This window comes from Clupea harengus, chromosome 19 (genome assembly GCF_900700415.2).
Source record: "Clupea harengus chromosome 19, Ch_v2.0.2, whole genome shotgun sequence".
Lineage (NCBI taxonomy): Eukaryota > Metazoa > Chordata > Actinopteri > Clupeiformes > Clupeidae > Clupea > Clupea harengus.
The window spans coordinates 17,976,682-18,000,442 of record NC_045170.1 but is presented as its reverse complement, the minus strand read 5'-3'; the positions used below and the strand labels follow the sequence as shown (position 1 = coordinate 18,000,442).

The 23,761-nt window shown below is 42.4% G+C and overlaps 2 protein-coding genes across 12 annotated transcripts; both read right to left on the bottom strand.

The window, feature by feature from the left end:
• Nucleotides 1–707: 707 nt before the first annotated feature.
• On the bottom strand, nucleotides 708–10,667 carry u2af2b (U2 small nuclear RNA auxiliary factor 2b). Of its 7 annotated transcripts, none has more exons than XM_012829532.3 (13): nucleotides 10,136–10,666; nucleotides 8,448–8,471; nucleotides 7,850–7,982; nucleotides 6,999–7,034; nucleotides 6,155–6,258; nucleotides 5,856–6,007; nucleotides 5,307–5,423; nucleotides 4,910–5,048; nucleotides 4,488–4,588; nucleotides 4,052–4,174; nucleotides 3,733–3,819; nucleotides 3,222–3,473; nucleotides 708–2,938 (listed from the first exon to the last, which is right to left on the bottom strand). In XM_012829532.3, exons 1-13 carry the CDS (start codon nucleotides 10,182–10,184, stop codon nucleotides 2,804–2,806), a joined length of 1,452 nt encoding a protein of 483 aa, XP_012684986.1. In that variant the 5' UTR covers nucleotides 10,185–10,666; the 3' UTR covers nucleotides 708–2,803. The 7 variants fall into 7 exon arrangements, with proteins under 7 accessions (XP_012684986.1, XP_012684987.1, XP_012684988.1 ...); XM_012829533.3 differs by having other exon boundaries at nucleotides 4,488–4,567; XM_012829534.3 differs by having other exon boundaries at nucleotides 4,488–4,564.
• Nucleotides 10,668–13,534: 2,867 nt separating this feature from the next.
• On the bottom strand, nucleotides 13,535–19,851 carry ccdc106b (coiled-coil domain containing 106b). Of its 5 annotated transcripts, none has more exons than XM_012829496.2 (7): nucleotides 19,466–19,851; nucleotides 18,946–19,005; nucleotides 18,688–18,795; nucleotides 18,414–18,608; nucleotides 17,824–18,024; nucleotides 17,286–17,480; nucleotides 13,535–16,945 (listed from the first exon to the last, which is right to left on the bottom strand). In XM_012829496.2, exons 2-7 carry the CDS (start codon nucleotides 18,983–18,985, stop codon nucleotides 16,629–16,631), a joined length of 1,056 nt encoding a protein of 351 aa, XP_012684950.2. In that variant the 5' UTR covers nucleotides 18,986–19,005; nucleotides 19,466–19,851; the 3' UTR covers nucleotides 13,535–16,628. The 5 variants fall into 5 exon arrangements, with proteins under 5 accessions (XP_012684950.2, XP_031442028.1, XP_031442031.1 ...); XM_031586168.2 differs by having other exon boundaries at nucleotides 19,505–19,851; XM_031586171.1 differs by having other exon boundaries at nucleotides 17,884–18,024; nucleotides 19,466–19,850.
• Nucleotides 19,852–23,761: the final 3,910 nt, after the last annotated feature.

The window sequence follows — 23,761 nt, the reverse complement described above, 5'->3', positions numbered from 1 at the left end:
ACTCTCTACTCATCATGGTCAGTTTTGAGTTCATTCATGTTATAAGAATGGCTTTATTTGTTTCAAAAATGGTGTACTTTGACTTTTAATTTAAACTGTTGAAAAGTCATAGGCTACTCATGTGCTTTCAAGTTTTGCATTCAGAAAATAAATGAAGAGATATCCAATTTGACTAATTTGTGTCCACTGATAAAATTATTACTAAGTAAGTCGAAGGAGTGATGCTGTGTTAAAACAGGCAGACCAGTGAATCCATGAGTCAGTGTATTGTGTACTCAAAGCACATTTCTGCATGTAGGCTGTGTGTATTTTGATATGAAAGGTCACCTGTGCAGGTTTTTGTATTTGTCTCGGTGATGATGTGATGTGAATGCCTATGTGTGGCCTACAACTTCCACTTAACCATTTAAAAGCACTGAATGGTAGATGGGATGGTGGCTGGTAATTTCAAGCATTACATGGGTAGGTCTTGTCAGTCCAATAGGGGGACTGTAAATTTAACAAAATGATCACAGATCACAATGTTTCTTTCTGCTGTTCCTTAAAAACTATATTCAAGCTACAGTGCAATTGCAGATATCACCCATTAATAGAGTTAAGATAATACGCAAACAACTTAATCAAATACAGATAGAGATGTGCTGCCAGTATTTCCCATAATTAGTGCAAACACACTCAGCAGATTCTGAATGACAGGCGCTTATCTGTTCTTTTATATATTTACGTATTTATTCTTGAGAAAAGTGAAATGTTAAACACATTTCTGTATCATTTGCAATGAAAAAAGCCATTTGGAAAACGACACTAGCATTTGATGTTAGCTGCTTTAGCAATTGTCAACAGCCTCCTAAACCAAGAAAAAAAAAAAACATATCCATACACAGAAAGTAGTACTAACAAATGTATATATGAGAACCAAGTATTCAAGGCTTATACATGAAACAGCCAGAATCCTAGTTTACGGTATACCATCACATACACGCCTGGTCTTTCAAAATGCCCATTCACTCTGACTGCAGTGATGTGGGCGAACACAAACACCTAGGTGTTTATCTCTTCAGGTGTTTTCTCGTGCATTGGCCTAGCCTCTGTAACCTTGTACTGAATGATTAGCAAAACAGTGTTTGTTTTCTGTCTGGATTATTATTTTTTTCCATTTAAAAATAAAAGAGGGCTGTGGTAGACATCTCATCTTTTAATGCCGTGTGCTCTCAGACAAAAGACAACAAAACAAAACAAACAAAAAAGAATAGACGATCACTTCCTCTCTGTTTGACTGTGGAGAAAGAAGGCTGACAAGATGTACTTAGCAGTTAACTGGACCTTACACAGATTAACTACAGAATTTGTCACATCGTGGTACGTGAGGCTAAGAAAAACCCTTAAAAGCCAAATTCATATTCATATCTAGAGATCTATGCAGAATGAATCACATGCCTTATTCATTTTGAGACTACTGGGTTTCCAGAAGAGGCAGATCTCTGTATCTGGTCATGGATTTCTAATTTTATACTGAGTTCTTTGATTTTACACATTTGTCTTCAATCTGGAGTTGAGATGGCATTTCATGAAAACAAAAGCATGAATAAGGAAGTCTTATTATGTGAATTACAATCTCTTTCTTTCCCGCAACTCAAAAGAAAACCACACAGACACTGGAAATCACACTGGTGTGTGTATAAGAAAAAAATAACTCTGAATGAAGGAAAAAAAAAAAAAAGCAGAACTACCTTACTGGATGAAAATGGTTAAGCAATTGTAGAAAAGCAGCCTGTACGTTTATTGGCAGTGATAGAGGTTTTTGCTGTACAGTGATACAAGTGGGAGGAAGGAATTGAGAAGCCAGAGAGGAGCAAGAGAAAATGATTCTGTTTACTTCCAGTTCACTTTCCCACGTGAATGAGTGATTAAGAAGGTGACAAACCACCTATGGACTGGGCCTGTTAATTCCCCTTTCCCTGTTGCATGGGCAAGGCAGCCACACCAGATTGAGTTTCCAAGAGTTTTATTATGAAACAAATGGGCTACACTGTAGTGGGGCACCAACCCACAGGTGCCCCCACACCGCAACAGAGGGGGCACCACCAGCATAGGCAGGTAGGCACTAATGCCCGAGAGGAGAACAGACAATGCTAGTGACATCTGGAATTTAATTTAAAAAATACTGACAATCAAAACCTAACAAATGTCAACGAAAAATAGCTACTGATTTACAGCCTTTTACAGCCTGAAGGGGGAGAAATATATGCGAGAAAATGAGAGCAGCGGACAGAAGAGATACAGTGAGCGGCAGCTCTACGTCACATCAGGAACTTTGAGACTGAGGATTCCACCCACTATTATAGGACTGGTGCTTTCTTACGGTTTGTAGAGAGGGAGCAGGTTAATGAACTGCAGCTGCAAAAAACATGTCCCACAACCTCCCTGTTATTTTGGTCAGGGAGCAAAAATGGCACTTCTCCCAGCCCAGGACCATTTAAAAATACAAAACGAAAACAAAAAATTATGAAGGAGATTTTTTTTTTACCCTCTGGATACATAAGCACACACATTCTTAAAATACAAACACAAAAACTAACCCACTCACATAGTCTTGAACCTTAGCTGGTTACTATTACATATACTCATTTCCTTTCCACATAGCAACTTTTGATAGTAGAAAATCCCCACCATTCCCACCCCTCCACCCCCCTCCCCAAACCTCTTTGTATTATTTCTCAATTTTTCTCCCTCACTCACTCCATCCCACCCTTTTTTCTTTCCTTCTACTGTCCCACCTCTCCCTTTCTTCTTTTCTCCTGTTCTACCAGAACTCTCGGCGATGGTAGGCATCAGGATCGCAGTACTTGGTCACCACCACTCTGTTGGCAAACTTCCTTCCAGTCAGTTGCTGCATGGCTTTCTGGGAGTCAAAAAGAGTTGTGAACTCCACAAAGATCTGCAAAGAGGGAAAGAATGGAACCGGTTAAAATCTTTGTGTCTGCGTGTGTGTTTATCCTATTATGTGTGCCTAACATTGCTTTCTAACCACTTATAGTAATCAAAAGGTAAATCTCAAAATTTGCAGTGCACCATCACAAAATGAACTGTGCTTAACTTCATTCCTAAAATCTCTCACAGTTGTTAATATTCTAAAGTCACGTTGGACGAAAGATCTGCCAAATGCTGTAAACGTGAACAAAGTGGAGTGACCGTTTGACTCCACAGACGCGGGTCTTTACCTTTCCAGTGCCAGGCACATCCAGGCCGTCCACGGGCCGGGGGATCTCGATGCTCTTGACCTGGCCGTACTTGCTGCACTCCTCCCTGACGTCCTCCAGGATCTCCTCGTACTCCTCGTCATCCAGCAGCTCCTCGGGCGCCACCATGTTCATGAGGCACAGCACCTCTGTGGGGATGCCGCCCATCTGGTTCATCGAGCTGTTCATCAGCCCCGGCACCTGCAGCGTCACCGGTGTCTGGTTCACGCTCGTCTGCAGGGGGGAAGAGAGAGAGAGATTTATTTTGCTTATTTCAAGAGCGGAGAATAGGTGGGTAATTCAAACATGGCGCTGACGGAGAGGAGAGAACTTTGGGATTTCTGATGGAAGGCTGTGAGGTATGCTTGTTAAGGCAAACCGTAGTTAAATGTTTGTTAGAGTGAGATTCCCAAGTGAGTAAAGTGGTAGTGCCTGTTCAGTTTGTGAGGCATGAGTGAACAACAACAACAGATATCGGGGATCAGATTCTCACCAGGGTGGCGTTCTTCGCTCCAACACTTGCCCTCTGCACCAACAGCTTTTTATCACCCAGCTGCATTCCATTCAGACCAGCAATGGCCTACAGACACACACATAAACAGAAGAATATCACACATACATAAATACGAGACATAAATTATAATACAACCGATTATACACTGAACCACTGGGTAAAGCACTAGTTGCACCATCTAACTCTGATACAACTGTGTCATTTATTTGGTTTGGTTGTGGCTGATAAGCACCAAACTGAAAGATAAAGGCAGTGAGAAAGGAGAAGTCGGTTGTGTGTGTGGGGTTAGATGGCTCACCTGATCGTTGACATTGACATCCACGTATTCACAGAAGGCGTATCCTTTCGAGAGGCCTGTGGCGCTGTCCTTAACCAAGTTGAAGGCCTTCAGGGGGCCGAAGGACGTCAGCAGCTCCTTCACCTAAGGTGGGAAGATGTATTTAATATCACTCAAAAGTAATATTCCTGTGCTAGCTGTGTAAGACTCGATATATGCTAGATTAGTCATTGAAGAAAATACACATAAAGCAACTTTGCTTACATGGCTTTTAATTTCTCTTTGACTGTCAAACAGCTATTCTCATCGTCTCTAAATGATAAAGGAAGCTACTGGATGAGGCCCTTTTCATATATCTCATTCATGCTCAACTGGACATACCGTCCCTACCCTACTCGTGTAATCTGAGGGGGAGCAGAGCACGTAAAATCACAGAAACATGTTTGCTTCAACTCACCTGGTCATCGTTCAGATAGTTGGGCAGACCGCCGATAAAAAGTTTGTGAGCCGAATCTGGCACCACCGTGGAAACAACTCCTTGACAAAAAGCAATTCCGTCTTAATTGCAGGACAAACGGGAAGATTACACCATAAGAAAATGTTCAGAGCTATTGCTACTCAACTGGATCACATTTAAAATCAATTTCACTCTTTACAAAACAAAATGCATATGAATAGTTGATGTACATCAACACCATTACAATCAGAGAGTACCACAAGAGAGATTAATGACTAGCCAAGAAGCAATTATTATAGTCATGCCATGTGGCAAACATTACTACTGCATCCCACCAACACAGGAGAGGTCTACCCTGAGCTCTGTGCCAAATGACTCAGAGGGACCTAATCGAGGCTCAGGCTCTGAGGAGAGGCGTTTACCTGGCACGTAGACACTGGGGTTCTCGCTCATGCCCGGCAGCGGCTGGTAGTCGTGCGGCCGGCGGATCTTCAGGCTCTGGCCCTGGAAAATTATGCCGTCAAACGCCATAGCCTGGGTGGTCTCGTCCACGGAGCGGAACTTCAGAGAGGAGAGGAAGGGAGTCCGTGGACTCGTGTTATTTCCCTTATAAATTGTGTCTGTTTATATCGGTCAGGCTGCCATGCATTTTTACTAATTTTTGTCAAAACTATATCTGTGCTTGACTTGATGTGACCAGTTGTGTGCACATTCATGAGCGCAAAAAGGGAATAGCTATGCTAGAGTTTGAGAGTGCTGTATGCAAACACACCAAACAAGAGAGAAAGAGTATGAATAGGTGTGTGTATTCAAACTCACCTCCAGAAAGGCAAAGTTCTTGTCCTGGTTGATCTGCACGGCAAGGACTGGGTTGCCAGGAGCCTGTGTCAGGCCTCCAAGACGCATCTGAGCGTTGAAGAAGTCCATCATGGATTCCTGGAGAAGAACAGAGCAAGCACCACCCATGAGGTCAGTTCTAAATATTTAACCAAACACAGTTCTTGACAGTAGTACATAGGTGGTAGGACAGAGATCTTAATTAACAGCTGTGGCAAGTAACCAGGCTTGGACATTAACAATCGCCCTGAGAGTGAAACTGAGACAAGTGGCAACCATTTCATCACCCCCGGTTTCCCTCTGTGGCAACTGCATTTTCACTATATTTTTATTTTTTAATGTTGAGCCCTGAATAAGCCGTTTTGCTAGCTAGCTCTGCAGCATAAAAATATAAAATATTATCGCCTGTATAAGCCTCTTTTAAGCCACTGAGAACATGTAAATCCCTTTGCAGATTCACATGCCAAGACACAGGACTACATTCAGCTGTTTAGTCCATGCAAGGGATACGTGTCTGTCTATGGCGCCCACCTCTGTGATGCCAAAGGGTATGTTGCCCACGTAGAGCCGACGGGCCTGTCGGGTCATCTGGCTGCCCACCACAGGCACAGGGGTGGGGGTGACTGCCAGGCCATCAGGAGTCATGGTGGGTAGCAGGGCAGTGGCAGGGATCTGACCAGCAGCTGAGGGTTGAGGGGGGAAGAAGAGATGAGTGTGTGAGAGAGAACCTATCATGTGCAAGCAATAGATGGCATGCAGAAAAGTGGCCATCTGGTGTCCAACCCAGGGGGGGTGACAGCCTTGTCTCTATGACGGGGTGGGCAACTGACCTTGCATGGCCTTATACTGCATGGGGGTGATGTGCTCAAAGCCCGGTGGAGGGACATCCCAGTACTTCTTCACCTTCTTCTTCTTCTCCCGATGGGGGGAACGGCTATGGGGGGAAGAACAAATATGAGAGAGAGAGAGACAGAGACAGAGACAGAGACAGAGAGAGAGAGAGAGAGAGAGAGAGAGAGAGAGAGAGAGAGAGAGAGAGAGAGAGAGAGAGAGAGAGAGATTGAGGAATGAAACAGGAGTTTTGTACTGGTGACAAAGCCCAATTTAAGCTTATCACAAAAAAAAGAAAAGAATGTGGAGCAACTCTATTGCTGAATGAATGTAGGTTCTGTGTTTAGAAAAGGTCATTAACGTTGGCCAAGTAGGTTACCACAACAGATTATCACCACCATGTTAGTTTATCCCACGGTTCATTATTACATCACAGTCAATACAAAAAAAAAAATATCATTTTTGCTGCTTATGGTGAACTTTTAAGATCACTAGAGCTAAGAGAAGCCACATTATGCTGACTTCACAGTAAAAATAAAACCACTCAGCTGTGTGGGTAAAAATTTACAACAAGCCGCCGCGTTTGCCAAGGACGTGAAATTTGGCAGCTTTTGCAGCAGATAGCTGCAGAAAGACAAGCTGAACAGGGCGTGTCACATGCACACTTCACTCCCGTTTAGCAGACTTCAGCAAAGCCAGGACGAAAATCCCCAAACTCTTAAAGCCATGAGATTGAGTTAACATTCACTCCCCTAACTGACAGACATACACATAGTCCTTTCACTCATAACTCTAGAGACTTCAGTACACTAGAGAAAGACAGATCCCTCTGTGTCTTTTTACCTGACGATGTCTTGGGGTGGATTTTGAGGCTGTGTGCTGAAATGACAGTTAAGACAAGGGTTTGGTTTTTACAAGGGCAGTTTAAGGGTCGCCAGAGTCCCCAGTATCACACATAAACACAGCAGGTTAATGTTTGCACACTGCAGTGTGGGCCTGGAGAGTTGCCATTGGGCAAACACGCGGCATGTCTCAAACGCCGGCCTACAATTCATTCCTGGAAATAACAAATCCGCATTTAATCTGCTGTTAAAATAGCCCACGTAACCCATTTCACCCATTTCAAGCAATGCAGCACTTATTTTAGTTAGTACTGGCGCAAAACTCTAAATGAATGAAACATAAACGACGATCTTCTTGCATGCAGTAAGCAATGCAGATGGAGAAGGAGAAGATGATCCTTGGCTCTGGTTGTTGTTATGGCAACTCCAACACATGCTCTTGTAAGGGCAAATGTTACACCCAGGATGCTGCGCTCTTCTAGTGAGCGTCGTTTGGCACTGCCGTCTGTGCAAGTACGGCAGTCCAGACTATTCTCATTTGTAGTTCCACGTTGGTGGAATGAACTGCCTAGCACTATCAGAGCAGGGGCGTCCCTCTCTACCTTTAAGAAGCTTTTGAAGACCCAACTCTTCAGAGAGCACCTCCCATGCTAACTGGCACTTCGACTAGTGCCTAACTTGCAATTACAGCAGTTACATTCCTGCATTTTTTCTTTTATATTTAGTTTTTTATATTTCTTATGTTAAGTAGAATTTATTGTTACACCAGGTTCTATTGCTCGTAGCTTGACTGTGGGGCAGTGACTGTCAGTGACTGTCAACGGTTGGAGGTCAAAGGTTATAAGTTCTTACCTGCGTCTGTGTCGGCGGTCTTTGCTGCCGCTACGACGCTCCCTGCTTCTCCTTTCCCTGCTCCTCCTCTTCCTCTCTCGGCTGCGGCTGCGGGAGGAACTGCGGCGGCGGTGCCGGTTCTCCTTGTCCCGCTCTGCCAGGGAGACGGTGAGAGAGAGGGAGTAAGAGAGGAGGAGAGAGAGATACAGAGCAAGAGAGAGAGAGAGTGTGAGAGTGAGTGACTGCGAGAGAGGAGAGAGCAGTCAAGGAGGTGAAAGCTCTCAGGTAGCTAGAGAATTACGGGCTGGTAATATTGGAAAGAGAAGCACAGGATCCCAGAAGAGGATAAGAGAGGACCTGCTTTGCTGAGAGGAGAAAAGAGGGAAACCCCACCCCCTACTGCAGGAAGAAGGTCCTATGCCAGCAGGACACGATGCATTACAAAGGCAGACACCTGACAAAACTGTGTCATTAATGTTAAAGATTATTTTAAAGTTAAAAATCTCCCTGTACAGACCCAGAGAAGAACAGAGGAAGATAGAGGGGAAGGAAGAGAAAGATAGAAAAAAGAAAAGAAAGAGAAAGAGAGAGAGAGGGGAAGCCACTCTGTTGTACCCACCAAGCGAATTCAGATTCTCAACACCTGTACGGAAGAAAACAAGAGAGGGGTCAACTTTCAACACAGCAGCAACAGGATCAAGCTTAGGACTGCTGAACACAACTGGTAAGTTCCTATTATTTCCACTATGCGGAAAGTGCGGACGGAATCGCGGAATTCAGTAAAGAAACCGTACAGTTAAACACGCAATTGCGTGGAATTTGACATTTTTGAATAAAAATACATTAGATAGCACTATAGGCAACACATTTTGGCATTGTGAACCGAACAGGAAATACTGTCCCTCATTGTAGACTGACACTGGAGTCTAAAACTGGCCATTGGGGCAGAATCTGAATATTCTTAGAATAACTTACAATGTACAAGACTGGTAGACACAAGTGGCTTACTGACTCAGTACAAGTCTTGTAACCCAAAACTGAAGGTAATTTACCCTTTAATAAACAACAACATTTTTTTCATTGTATACAATTACATAGAAAATTATTTTTAATTAAACTGCATTTGTAGTCTTCAGGGTTATACTAGCATTTGCTGCCCTACACCGCCCTTTTATATCGCCTAGACATACTAGAATGTGTGTAATTTTTTTTTTGATGTACATATAATTTGATTTTATAGGGCCTTAAACTGGGCATTCCGCATGTACTCTTAGCTGTTACCAGCTCAAGTCTAACATTAATCTGTTCAACCTGGCAGCACCTGGCCTTGGCCAAAAGTAACTGTACTCACTGTACAAGACTAACTTTTCACTAAAGTAGGCTTAGCATTGCTTAGCATGCATTACCCTCTCTTCCAAGGCGTGCACACATGCAAATACACAAAAAAAGCATGTTAATTTGCTTACTAAAAGTTAAGTCTCAACATTTGATGTTTTCCATGAATCTTTTTTAACAGCCTGTTTGAAGAAATGTCCGAAAAAGAAACTCAGGCCTACGCCATGCGTTAACCTAAAAAAATATTCACGTGTAGGCGTTCAATTTATGAGAAAGTTGTGACATCTAAAGAGAGAAATACACTGCTGAACCTAAGCACGATTGTGTTCCTCATTATTTCCATTACCGCACAAAACAGTATTATCACATTCTGTTTGGAAATAAAACGTGACGTCACTTGTAATTAAGGGGATTTTCTCTTCTACAGCCATAGATGGATAGTTGGAGTGTCGGACAGAAGCACCGCTGAAATGGCTTTAGTAAATTTATAGTTAAAATGACTAACTATACCACACAGTAAAGACGATTCTGAGTACAGCCTTAACACTAACCCACCAAGTACGGATTACTATTATACATTAGTGGAACACATCGTGTTAAGACAGCGTAGTATTTACCGATCTCAGGCAGATGTATTTTCTACTTGCTAGGTAATTGGAGTTAACGGACGTAACCGCAATTGCAACCTAAATGCTTACTGTTAAACCCAACAGTGCAATGATACATATTGTGTAACATTAACCGTACACACCTAGGTGCAGACTACTACACGGTAGCTACCAAAACAAGTAGCGCTAGCTAGATAACATTTGCTATTGCTAACACTGCTCTTGCTATTAATGCTATGCGAAAGTTAGCTATCGGGCATGAAAGTAATACGGTCGTAACAAGTGCTCCAAGACAGATGCTCTGCAATACAGAAACGATTATTGTTAATAACCTTACACATTAGAGTCACGTCACGACACTCACCTTGTTTGTTTTCAGTCAACTGTCTCTCGAATTCATCAAAGTCCGACATTTTGAATTATCAGTAAGTTAAGTTAGACGATGAATGAACCGTAAGGAGGGCGGAATTAGCTGGCGCTGAACTAAATTTCAATTTTATCCCAGCTGTAGCACGTGTGACTTAAAATCGTTACAACAAAAAACAAGGACACTGCGTTCTCAACTTATATTACAATACCCAATGTAGTTAAGATCGGTTTCCGATAGAAAAAATAACGAAGAGCTCTCCGATGGGTCTGCAGCTAAAGCAGCTATCCAGCTAGCAAAAAGCTAGCCAAGGCAGCTTACACGCCTGCTTCATTGATACATATCTTCTAAAGCTGTAAAACGTTGCGTACATACGTATTAATGTCACCCTGCACTCTCGACAATGTTATAACCACTTATTTCAGTTTAGTCCTAAACCTTCCCAATCACACCAACTAGGCCTCAACCACCCTCGTCTCTATCCATCCGCTGTCCGCGTTACCGGAAATGGAAATTCTTTTTCTTTGTGACCTAGCGTGCCAGCAGTGTTGTCTGCTTGTAATACGCCACCTACCTGTAAGGAATTAACGTTGCATATTAGGTTTCCCCTACCCCTTACAAATTTCGGCATTTTTTTAGTGACGTAAACAATACTGTATGTGCAGCTTATCTAGTATACCAAATGGTATAATTTTTATGACAAATATTCATTCAGATACATATTCAGTGCTGTAGGTACAGGTATTATTTTACAACCAAGTGGCCATTCTATGTTTTCACAATACCTGCTTTGTATGGTGGTCATTTTACATGCTTCAAAACACTATATGCTGGTAAAAATTAAAATAGGGAAATGTTTGTCAAAGCAAACGTATCTGGACAACTATACACATCAGTATACAAGCACCATATTTTAGCCTGTGGTTAAAACTGTGAGGAAATGACTGGAGCTACAGGCCTGCTTTGACTGCACTGACTGGAGTGTTTTTGAGGCTGCATCTACATCCCTGGACGAACTCACTGACACTGTGACATCCTACATCAGTTTTTGTGAAGGCATGTGTGTACCCACCAAAACGTTCTGCACCTTTAATAACAATAAACCGTGGTTCACGGCAAAGCTCAGGCAGATTCGTCATGCCAAAGATGAGGCCTACAGGAGTGGGACTAAGGAGATCAGAGTAGCAAAGAGAAGCTACACTGAAAAGCTGAAAAACAGGTTTTCAGCTAACGACCCTGCGTCAATGTGGAGAGGCCTGCCCTACAGGACATCACCAACAATAGGAAAACCTCCCCCCAGACCATGGGAAACCCTCAACTAGCTGACGATCTGAATGTGTTTTACTGCAGGTTTGATCACTCCACATTCACACCCCTCACCCGCTCCAACTCTATTATCACCTCCTGACTCCCCACCGGCACTGACGGTCTGTGAAGAGGATGTGTGTCAGCTCTTTCAGAGACAGAAGATAAGGAAGGTATCAGGGCCAGACGGTGTGTCACCCTCCTGTCTGAAAGCCTGCGCTGATCAGCCAGCCCCCATCTTCACTCGCATCTTCAAGAGATCTCTGAGGCTGTGTGAAGTCCCCTCCTGCTTCAAACGCTCCACCATCATCCCAGTCCCATCACTGGACTGAATGACTACAGGCCCGTCGCCCTGAAGTCTGTGGTCATGAAATCCTTTGAAAGTGGTGTTGACCCATCTGAAGCACATCACAGGCCTTCAGATGGACCCTCTGCAGTTTGCCTACCGGGCAAACAGGTCAGTGGAGGATGCAGTCAACATGGGGCTGCACTACATCCTGCAACACCTCGACTCCCCAGGGACGTATGCAAGGATGCTGTTTGTAGACTTCAGCTCGGTTTAACACCATCATCCCAGAAATCCTCCTCACCAAACTCACCCAGCTCACTGTGTCCGCTTCCACCTGTCAGTGGATTACAAACTTCCTGACAGACAGGAAGCAGCAGGTGAGGCTGGGTGAAACCACATCCAGCACCCGGTCAGTCAGCACTGGAGCACCTCAGGGATGCGTGCTCTCCGCACTGCTCTTCTCCCTCTAAACTAACGACTGCACCTCAGTAGGCCCATCTGTTCAACTCCTGAAATTTGCAGATGACACAACAGTCATCGGCCTCATCCGTGACGAAGACGAGTCTGCATATAGGAGGGAAGTTGAACAGCTGGCTCTGTGGTGTGGTCGCAACAACCTAGAGCTCAACAACCTCAAAAACCGTGGAGGAGCCCCCTTGCACTGCCCCACCTCACCATACTCAACAGCACTGTGTTGGCTGTGGAATCCTTCAGGTTTCTGGGATCCACAATCTCCCGGAACCTTTAGTGGGAACCCAACATCAACACAATCATCAAGAAGGCCCAGCAGAGGATGTACTTCCTGCATCAGCTTAGGAAGTACAACCTGCCTCAGGAGCTGCTGATCCAGTTCTACACTGCAGTCATAAAGTCTATTCTCTGCACTTCCATAACTGTCTGGTTTGGATCAGCCACCAAACTCGATAGGAATAGACTCCAACGGACAGTCAGGTTTGCTGAAAAGATCATCCGTGCCAACCTGCCCACCATCCAAGACCTGTACACCTCCAGAGTCAGGATACTCAGGGAAAATCACTGCAGACTCCTCACACCCTGGACACAACCCATTTCAACTCATTCCCTCAGGTAGGCGCTACAGAACACTGTTCGCCAAAACCTCCAGACACAGAAACAGTTTCTTCCCCCTAGCCGTCTCACAAATGAACAGCTAATTCACTGTGGCACTGTGCAATTACCCTGGATCACCAAAACAACCACTGTACAATTACAACTACAAATTATATTTATCATATTTATTTATTTTATCTCAAATCTCGAGATTTGTGCAATACATTCCACCCTTTACTGTGTAACTATACAGGCTGTATATACTGTACTTCTTCCGTCATTCTCTTACCATTTAATATTAATCCCTGCACTTCTTGCACTCTCCACTCTTTGCACTACTTGTTGTGTTTACAGTTCACAGCTCCTGTATATAGCCATTCCTCCTTGTATATATTTCTCAGACATTGTGTTGTGTATTGTTTTTGTGTATTTTGTGTAAGTACAATGAGAGCCACTTAACCCGGAGTCAAATTCTTTGTTTGTGCAAACTTACTTGGCCAATAAACGTGATTCTGACTCTGATATCCATGTGGTAAGCATTTGTGAGATTTTCAGATCTCACTCAACTGTTATTCATCAGCCGACTCCGAAATCTTTATCCCTCTATCAAGCATGATGGGCTGCCAATTTATTAATCTGATTTTTGGTAAACCACAAACCTATCTGCATCCCCATAGGTTCAGTTTCAGTGTTTTTTAACCTTTCAAACAAAAAAAAAGCAGTCACAGACTTTATTAGAGAAATTGGAAAGCTTTATTTACAGATGTGAAGAGCATGACCACAATTGGCATAATTTTTCCTCACAGTCACCATTACATGATGTTCCTGCCTAACAACTGGCTATCTCCACAGTATCTGGAAGAGGTACACATAGGGGAACAGAAGGTGAAAGGCTACAAGAGGGTACATCAGCAGTCTCCTGCAAGGAACAGACATGACTATACCAGCCAATCACTATTCATGTCTTGCCTTGCCTTTTCAAAAACTGGTACCATATGGTAATATTCCCATCTGGACAATGTTACTCGGAAGTTGTGATACAGCAATCGAGTATGACAAGGCTATGAGGGCAATACACTATGACTGGCATTCCGAACTCATTACCTGCCAATGACATTGGGTGAGGTATTTTAGCATAATAGCAGGATTAACGTTCGATGTCCCATGGTTAAAATCCTGAGTTCAACAAAGATCAGCACCAAAGGGCAACACAGAAACACTATTTGGTTCAGTTAAAGAGAATAGTTTTTTTTTCTCCTACAGCAGATTACTGTCTATCTGAACAGGACAATCGTCCGTGAAAAAAGTTTAACTCTGGACATCATAAGGTTTATAATATAAAAAAAGTAAAGATGCTACCGGTGTATTTAATACTACCAAAACAAGACAGTTATACTAAAACAAATTCTAGCATTATTGTTATGCCTCCTGAGTGTCTACTATTGCCAGTGTGGAGCTAAAGCTTTGGATCATCTTCATGAAGCCAAGAATCAATCATCGGAAATACGCATATGTACAATATCATCTCACACATCTGCCCTCACATTTGTCGTTCCACCTTCCTTTTGACACAAAACAAAACCTACTAGTGGCTGGTCAAAATGTCACAAAAAAATCCCTGGCCAGTTCATTATAACAGAACATTCCAAATATTTAAGCACCTTGAAAAAAAAAAAAAAAAAAAGGGGGGGGGGGGGGGGGGGGGGGGGGGTCACTGAATGAATATCAAACCACTAATCTCTTTTTTGTTTGTTTGTTCATAAATTGATGAGATATTGGGAACACAGTACTCTTAGGATCCTTGGTCGAGGGAGAGCACAAGTGGGAGAATGCACAGCATGCCTGGCATCCATGTATTCAAACTACACCGTGACCTCCAGCGAGACAGAATTCACTTACTTCGCTGCTTTTTTTCTTTCTTTTTTTTCTACATGATTTGGTCAAGCAAAGGTAAAGCACTGATTGTATACAAATGCAACTTAGGCTAAGGGACATTGGACAGGACCATCCACATCAACAAATATTCCCAAATAACCGTTCTTTCGAAACTGCTCACCAACAACTTTTCATCATTTGTTCATCATTACAAAGTACTCTTTTTTATGTCATAAACTTCCAAAAACCATGATTTGCCACCATCAAATTTCTTCACATCCAATAAACTACTACAGTATTATGTCATCTTAGTTGGCAAGGTCACACCTAATCTTTCTTGAAATCACCAGGCATCATCTTGGTCCATGATTGAAACAGGGGCATAAGTTAACAGACACTCAGTCCTCACTCAAGACACTCAGAGGCACGTGTCTGGGAGGGTAAACAATATTCAGCAAGAATTCATAGATTTCTCAGAATGGTGTAGTAAAAATAATTACAAAAAGGGTCCAATTCTGGTTGTGAAAAGTGGGATATATGTTGCCTTTGTCTCATACACTCATGGTGTAAAATAAAAATCTAAAAAAAGGAAAAAGAAAATTATAAGGGGCAAAGGAGCCTTTGGGATACAGTGACCTACTACATCAATCGCCTTAAGAAATATTTTCATTTCATTCTATGCCATCTCTTAACTTCCAAGAAGTACATAGCCTCACGCTCTTGGCTCTAATTGGTCAGTCCTGTGGAGTTCATCAGAACTGCTGCTTTTCACCTTTTCAAGTTAAAAGGAGGAAGTGCACCTCTGCATTTATTCAAGGGCGGCACAGCATGCCTGGCATCCATGTATTCAAACTACACCGTGACCTCCAGCAGGACAGAATTTACTGACTTCGCTTTTTTTCTTCTTTTTTTACATGATTTGGTAAAGCAAAGGTAAAGCATTAATTGTATATCAATGAAACTTAGGCTAAGGGACATTGGATAGAACCATCCACATCAACAAATATTCCCAAATAACCGTTCTTTCAAAACTGCTCACCAACAACTTTTCATCATTTGTTAATGGCTTTCATCATCACAAAGTACTCTTATATTATGTCATAAACTTCCGAAAACCAGGATTTGCCACCATCAAATTTCTTCACATCCAACAAACTAGTACAGTATTATGTCATCTTAGTTGGCAAGTCACATCTAATCTTTCTTAAAATCACCAGGCATCATCTTGGTCCATGATTGAACCAGGGGCATAAGTTAACAGACACTCAGTCCTCACTCAAGACACTCAGAGGCACGTGTCTGGGAGGGTAAACAATATTCAGCAAGAATTAATTATGAGAAATCTATGGTGTAGTAAAAGAATTACAAAAAGGGTCCAATTCTGGTTGTGAAAAGTGGGATATATGTTGTCTTTGTCTCATACACTCATGGTGTAAAATAAAAAAAATCTAAAAAAAGGAAAAAGAAAATGATAAAGGGCAAAGGAGCCTTTGGGATACAGTGACCTACTACATCAATCGCCTCAAGAAATATTTTCATTTAATTCTATGCCATCTCTCAACTTCCAAGAAGTACATAGCCTCACGCTCTTGGCTCTAATTGGTCAGTCCTGTGGAGTTCATCAGAACTTCTGCTTTTCACCTGAAGCCAAGTTAGAAGGAGGAAGTGCACCTCTGCATTTATGCAAGGGCGAGGTATAGCCTCAGGAACCCCCAGGAACATCCAAAGATATTCCTCACACTCAACCATGTCCATTTGTGTGCCTTAGTCCGGCACATCACTTTTGCGCAAGAGCTGAGGTAGAGAGAAAAAGTAATCAACACCGCCGCCTTTTTTGAGTCTTGCTTAATGGAACCGGTTCCTCCCAACGTCGATCTCCCATTGCCACTGCCTGCCACTTTACTAACTGAACGGGAGAGGAGTCGTTTTCAAGAGTGTCCCACTTCCGCTTCCTCAGTTCCTGAAGCGGTAGGAGATGGGCAGTAGGAGGTTGTTCTTCTTCAGGGCCTGCACTTTGGCCTGCGAAGCCTCGTCCAGTGCCTTGTAGCAACGCCGCGCGTAATCGAGCAGCTTCTCCTTGGACGGGTCGAACTCGCCCACATCAGGCACCTTCTCGGGAGCCACCAGGAGGAGCTCCGCAATGGGCGTGGTGGAAGCTACTGTGTTACGGTCCACGCCATGCACCTGGAAGGCCTTGGACATACTTTTCAGCTTCTGGTAGGTCACCAAAATCTTTTTGTAGCGGATGAGAACACCTGCAGGGTCTTTAACTGAAATGAAAAAATTATGTTACCAAATTACCATTTTGAGAGCTTAATAGAACCGATGAAAGCCTGTGGAATCAATAGGCCTGAACTTTGCAAAACTATCTTTACAACAGATATATTTCATACATACACATACACAATACTAAAATCCCTGTTAACACATGGAACTCTCTGAAATGCCTTGGTGTTCACAAAAACTTGATGGCTGGAAAATGGACAGCCCTGTCCTTGCCACAGTATGTACACCTTAGTACATTGCGGTTATAGTTGTGTATAGTTCTCTGTAGATTTATGTTTATTAAATGCCCCCTCTCCCAAGGCATGTAACGTTCAATGGTCTCACCTCGCTGCCTCTCCATACCCCTCTTGATACGGAACACGCGAGTCCTCTTGACGCGCGTGCCTGGGATGGCGTTGCCTCCAGATCTCCCCTTCTTAGACATTTTGCCATCCTCCTCAAAAGAAAGCATCTCCTCCTCCTCTAGGTAACCATCTTCCTCCAGGTACTCCTCCACAACATCCTCATAGTCCTCCTCAGCTGAGGACAGATACCAATACAAATTACCTGGGGGTACTACTTAAGCTACTCAGCCAACATACACTACCATGCCTGTATGCTTGTCCACAGGTGTATAAATGGCTTGTACACACACATAATAAATAACTAAGTAATACAATAAACATCTAAAAATGTATACGCAACAAACATCTGTGTATTTAAATCGTAACCATGGCTTTGGCTAATCAACAAGTGAATTATTTTTGGGTGGTTAGGTCAGTTATCATGGTTGAAAATATTTTGCGACTATAGCTATGGGTCATTTCTGCCCCATTCCCCATGAAGCAAACTACAACGGAGAAAATAAAGTTATTGGCACAACCTGTTAGCTTCTGAAAAACCTGGCTCTGTTGTTCAGTGTTCAGGGTGAGCACAAGCTCACCCTGAACACTGCTTGGTCGTTTACGGCTCGCCTGCTGGCGGGAGACAGACGAGCGAGTGGTCATGGGAGTTGGGAACGGACTTGAGGGTCGACGGGAGGGGGTCTTCTGGGGGCTTGCCTGTGGAGGCTCCGCCTGCCGGTCTGAGAGAAGGGTGGGGGTGGAGAGAGAGAGAGACAGAAGGAGAGGGAAGAGAATAAGAGGATGAGACTGCAATAGCAGAGGAGCACAGCAAATATTTACTTGGGAGGCTGGCTGCTTCTGTATCATCTGCCTGTGTGTGGGTGTTTACCTCTGACTTCCTGGTTCTGGTTCTGGCTCTTGGTCAGTCTACTGATTGTCTCTTGGAACCAGATCTGTGTGTGTGTGTGTGTGTGTTTATGTCTCATATGTGTACATGTGATGTCCTGGCCCTTGGGGCACATTTGCATACTGCTGACTGCCTCGTTTATTGACCTACATGGGTGTGAGTATGTCCAAAGCACTTCTATTCAAGCTCTTGGGATTCATATGAAAGTGAACAAGTGTGCACCGTTTAATTCCTGGCTCTTGGTGAAGTTGATGAAGCGCTCCAACTGGCATCGTAGGAAGTCCCTTTCCTCCTCCAGGTCCTCTATGCGCTTCTGCAGCCATGAGTTCTTCTCCAAAGAGATTTGAAGCTGCATGCGGAGGTTTGAGATCAGTAGGTAGGAGTCACATGGGGCCTGTTGTCCAGTGGATGGGTGATCTGTGGCAAAGATTAGACCAGTGTAGCAAACCACAAGACCACAAACAATAGATAGAAAACATGAGAAAGACTACGCTACCTTCAAATGGTTGCTGACTTTGATTGAAATAATTTGTCTGGTCCCCGTTGTTGTCTTCAAAGGGAATGGAGATTTCATAACTCCCCTCGTTCTTCATTAGGCTATCTTCTGGGAGAAATTGATGAATCAGTAATCAAAGAAAGGGGCACAATATGTTCATCTCAAACACAGAACCCACGTGCGCGGAGTTTTTGATACTTCCAAAGGATTTTTAAAGTTCATATCTCTATACAGGTGCACACCAAAACTCGTATCTACCTGTTGAAGTCTTCGTGCTCGGGTGTGTGTTGGTCATCATTCTTTCTGGAATATATGAGTCTGGCAAACAACAATCATAGACACATAAATACATAGAATATAAGTGAGACCGAACTTGTAAATTCTAACGACTCCGTTGCAGCATGTTAACTACCAGGAAAACTAAACTTGCTACAAATTAGCAAGGTTAGAAGTAACGATACTTCCAGAATGTAAATGAAATGACTCGATCCGCTACGATTTTCTCTCTCACTACGAAGTATATATGTACTATTTCTAGCAACTAATCAAATGGAAGTTCAATATCCATTCAATAAATACAAATATATACTACACAGTAATTAAGTAAGTGTTGCAAGATATCGGGAGCATCCACACTGCTAACTATTGCTAATAGCCAATGCCACCCATGCTACAGATAGCTTCGTTAGCGATGAACTAACCAGCCGGACAGACTAGCTCAGAATTCTCTTCCTGCTTTGAGTTCTTTTAGCGTTTTTAGTTTAAACATTTGGCTTACCAGCATACAAGGGTTCGTAAGAAGTATCACAAGTCTTACTTCGAGTCCAATCAAGTAGGTTCAGAAAATCTTCAAGGTTTTTCTATATGCTACTATCATCTCCCTCGCATCACAGCTACACATATCAAACTTATCTCCGGAGCCTCAACTTTACAGTGGTAACGTTAGCCATCAAGAATGACTTGAGCACATTTCTTTCACCGTTACCAAACGTTTGCAAAATCACACTAATATTTAGCTTTGCGGATATGTATTTGCATTTTCAGTATTTCAATACAATCTAAGCCTAACTTCTGATTTGTGAAAATGTCCTATTCCCAAGCAAAATACAAGCGATTGTGGACGTAAACTTGGTCAAGCCTCCTCCATAACGAGTCATTTCCGGCCAGTCGTTTATAAGAAAGGGTCTACTAGTTCCGCTTGTTCTGCAAAAACGAAGAACGTATTTTTCTAGGGACCACTCAGTTGACGTTTTGTCCAAAAGTTTAAAAATATGTTATCTAAATGTTAAATACGTTATGTGAATAATTCTTATATGTAGACTACACATTTATTACACAGAAGAACCAGAGGTCAGCGTTAGCCAGGCCTAGTCATGATGAAAATCACAAACATTATTTTCTAGATGCCATAGGCTCACTGAACAATTGTGGATTCCTGTTGAATTGAGATGTAAGGAAAAGTTTCCTATTTAAAAATCACATATATTTCTCTTTTATTATAGCCTATTAGATTTTCAACTCAGTCATAATGGCAAATATCTCAAGCTACCATGTAATAGCCTAGAGCCGTAAATAAATGACCTACAGGCCTAGCATGATCAGCTATGATAAATGCATAGGCTGAGATCACTTCCAATATGTAGCATTAGACAACTGGTGTAAACTGGATCAGACAGTAGGCCTATTTGTTTTCAGCAATTTGTTTGCATTGCGGAATGTGAAAGGGATGCGTGTAAGTATAGTGGCACCAGCTTATTTAAAAGGTAAGGATAGGCCTTGGGTCCCAATAAGCCTCTGGTTTGGTTGTTCTGATAGTTCTGTTGATCTGAATATAGCAATTGCAAACAGAATTAAACAATGACAACAATTGGTGTGGGGGAGGTTGCCGTATGTTCAGCCTTCTACCTTCTACCTGTTCAGGTGGGATCGGATTCAAATGTTGACTAGGGGCGGTCGCCGGATGGCGGAAGTTCATCGAAGAGTTTTTGTTAGTCGATATAGGTTTAAAGAAAATCACTAACACAGATCGACTAAAGCTGAAAAAGAACGGATTTAACATCTCAACAGGTAAGTCGACACATCATTGAACCCCCATACGACGGAAAAATAATAAAGGCTAGGCCTATAGCCTACTACGGCGAGAAGAGGCCAGTGGGCGCATTGCCCGAACAACGCCCTGTCTGAGCTTTGTTTGGTCAGATAACGTTAACTTGTTAAAACTGAGGCCTATAGCCTACATAAGAGCATCCTTAGGCAAAGGCAATTACTGTGCTTGGCAATACTTTAAGTCGGCATATAGCAGGGTTCACCAATGCACCATGGCCGAGGAGTGTGTCATTCTATGATGTTTTTTGCTTGATCAAAAAAGCCTCCGTAAAGTCAAAGATGGTTGCGGTATGAGACGTTCTTCACTGATTAGCCTACATATATTCTGTCGAGGTTTCCCCAAGGCCATTTTTGCATAGGTAAACATTGTGTAATACTGAAGGACACTGTTCAAGTTTCTGAAGAGTTCATTCAAAGCTGTTCTCCATAAGACTTGTAACCAAAAACTTTCAGTGGAGAAACCTTAAAGGTGTTTTAGAACTGTTATAAATACCTGTATACAGAAAAAAGGCAGTAAAATTCATATATACATGTATATACATATACATATATATATATATGAATGATTGGGTGTTAACACCCATAATCGTTGCTCTTTTCATAAACAGTAACATAGACAAAATATATGTTATATATGACCTGCCTTATGTTGAAGGGCATTATGCCATTTTCCGATATGTTTTTTACAGACCTCTTCCATATAGGTGGGGACAGTCAGAGAAACCATTATGGTCACTTAGTGAGACCAGAAGGACTCAAGTGATTGCTGTTAAGTTTGTCCCCAAAAAGGAACACCTCATCAGAACAAACAAGGAACTTAACAGCCCCTATAGTAAACCTTCAAAGGCTTTTTTCAAAGATATGTTTCATAAAATGGAGCTATAAATGCATTGTAAGAGGAATCAGATTGGAAAGCAGTAGCTGTACTAGCAATTTATAACCTGTTGAGAAGGGAAAACTATTGGTGATGAATTTGTATAGACTGAGTATGAAGAGTTAAAACTGATGTTTAAGAACGACTTCTGAAGTTAATATGTAACATTAGAGCTCATCTGCTCTTCTGCTTGTAGGGGTGCAGAAGAAACATCCTTTTGTGTCCATTACTCCACCTCTCTTTGCTTTCCCCTCAGCATAGTAACCATGGCGACATGCGCAGGCCTCTCTCACTGCAGGCTGGCCCTCGCCTTCGCATTGATTATGGACTTGCTCGGTGTCGCCGCCCTGTTGACCGGAGTCTTTGCCACTTTGGAGATCAGAGGCCGGGATTTCGGTGACCTGTTTGTGTACACGGGAGCCCTCCTGGTGCTCATGTCACTGGCCGGATGGGTCATGTGGTACAGTGGAAACATTGACGGCCTGACCTCCCGGAAGGACGTGGGACACATCAGCAGTGCCGTGGACAGGCTGGCAAGGACCCTCAGCCGCAAGATCACTCGAACCCGCTGGACTCGCAGGACCCTGAGGATGTGACCTGGAGAACACATTCAGCAAAAGGGTAGTAGGTGATTCATACTTATTATGACCGCCACTGCACTGCACTGCACTGGACAATCGTTTCATGAAAAAAATAAAAAAGTTGGCCTCTAGGAGGCGCACGACCTTAGCTCACACAAAGTTTGACACGCTGCATGCCACATTATTTGGACACACGCCAAATTTCATGGAATTTCATTCCTAGGGGGCACTTGCAACTGACAGATGCCAATAGCTCACTAGCACCACCTAGTGATTAATGTTCAATGTTAAGATCTACCACTTCATTAGTCAGTAGTCAATAGTCATGTTAAGATCAGTAGTCAATAGTCATGTTAAGATCTACCACTTCACAGCCAATAGTTTGTGATGTAAAGGTTAAAAATTTCACAGGCTGCATGGATACCAAATTTTTTGGATGCACACCAAATTTCCTGATTAGCGTCGATAGGTTGCACTGCAACTGACAAATTTGAATAGCCAATTTTAAAGACATTTCGTAGGCTCATTCATAATATAGAAAATAGAAAATATTTACCCTATTTCAAACATATCAGTCATAAGATGTTGCTACAACAAGCTGCAACATGTTTTTTCTCTGTTCCTCTCACATGGTTTGGTCTTAATTCATTTTGTCATTAAATCCTTAAGTTACATTTACAAAAACTCTTCCACCTGTTGAAGCAGTCAAATTATTGAACCTTTTGCTACTTGGGGCAGTTTCTGACCCCGATGGTTTTTGCTTGCGGCTGTATTTAAACTTTTTTTATAGTAGTGTATACCCCTGTCCTGGTATAAATTGTTGATACTTGTACACCTATATGTAGCATTTACTCTGTATTTAGTATTGCTTTCAAACATATTCTTGCCTTCAATTAATAATCCTACATTTTACATATTTTTCCCAACTTTGTATATAAATGCCAAGTGCAGTTATACAATGAAGCTCATACATGTAAATTTCACAAAATACTCAGATTTACCTCAGTAATATATCTTTTATAAAGTCACACTCATCCTCATATTCACTATACAGATCTCAGAACCACAGAACGTAACTCACACCCATCCACAAACTATTGTTTATAGAAAATATCTTATTTCATATAATGCACCTTTAATGCTGTATGGTGCATTTACAATTTGTTTGAATCTTTCTAGGGTTATAAGGAGATTACATTTTTACTACTGTGTAGTGTGCAAAGAATGGCAAAACATTTTTATTTTATTTGTTTGCTTAATACAATCAAGTTTTTACAAGTAAAAGGTCTGTAGTCTCACATGTTTATTATGTGTTTCATTAAAACATCTTTTCAATAACCTGGTATGGAAATGGTAACAAATCTACTGAGGCCAGCAGTTACTACTGCTTCAACTTCCACCTAAGACAAGGAACAGAGACTGACAAAAGGAATAGAGAATGTAAGGTTTTTGAAAATGCTATGATGTTGCAAAATCCCAACTTCCTGTATTTTGCATGATTTCCCTCTAGGCC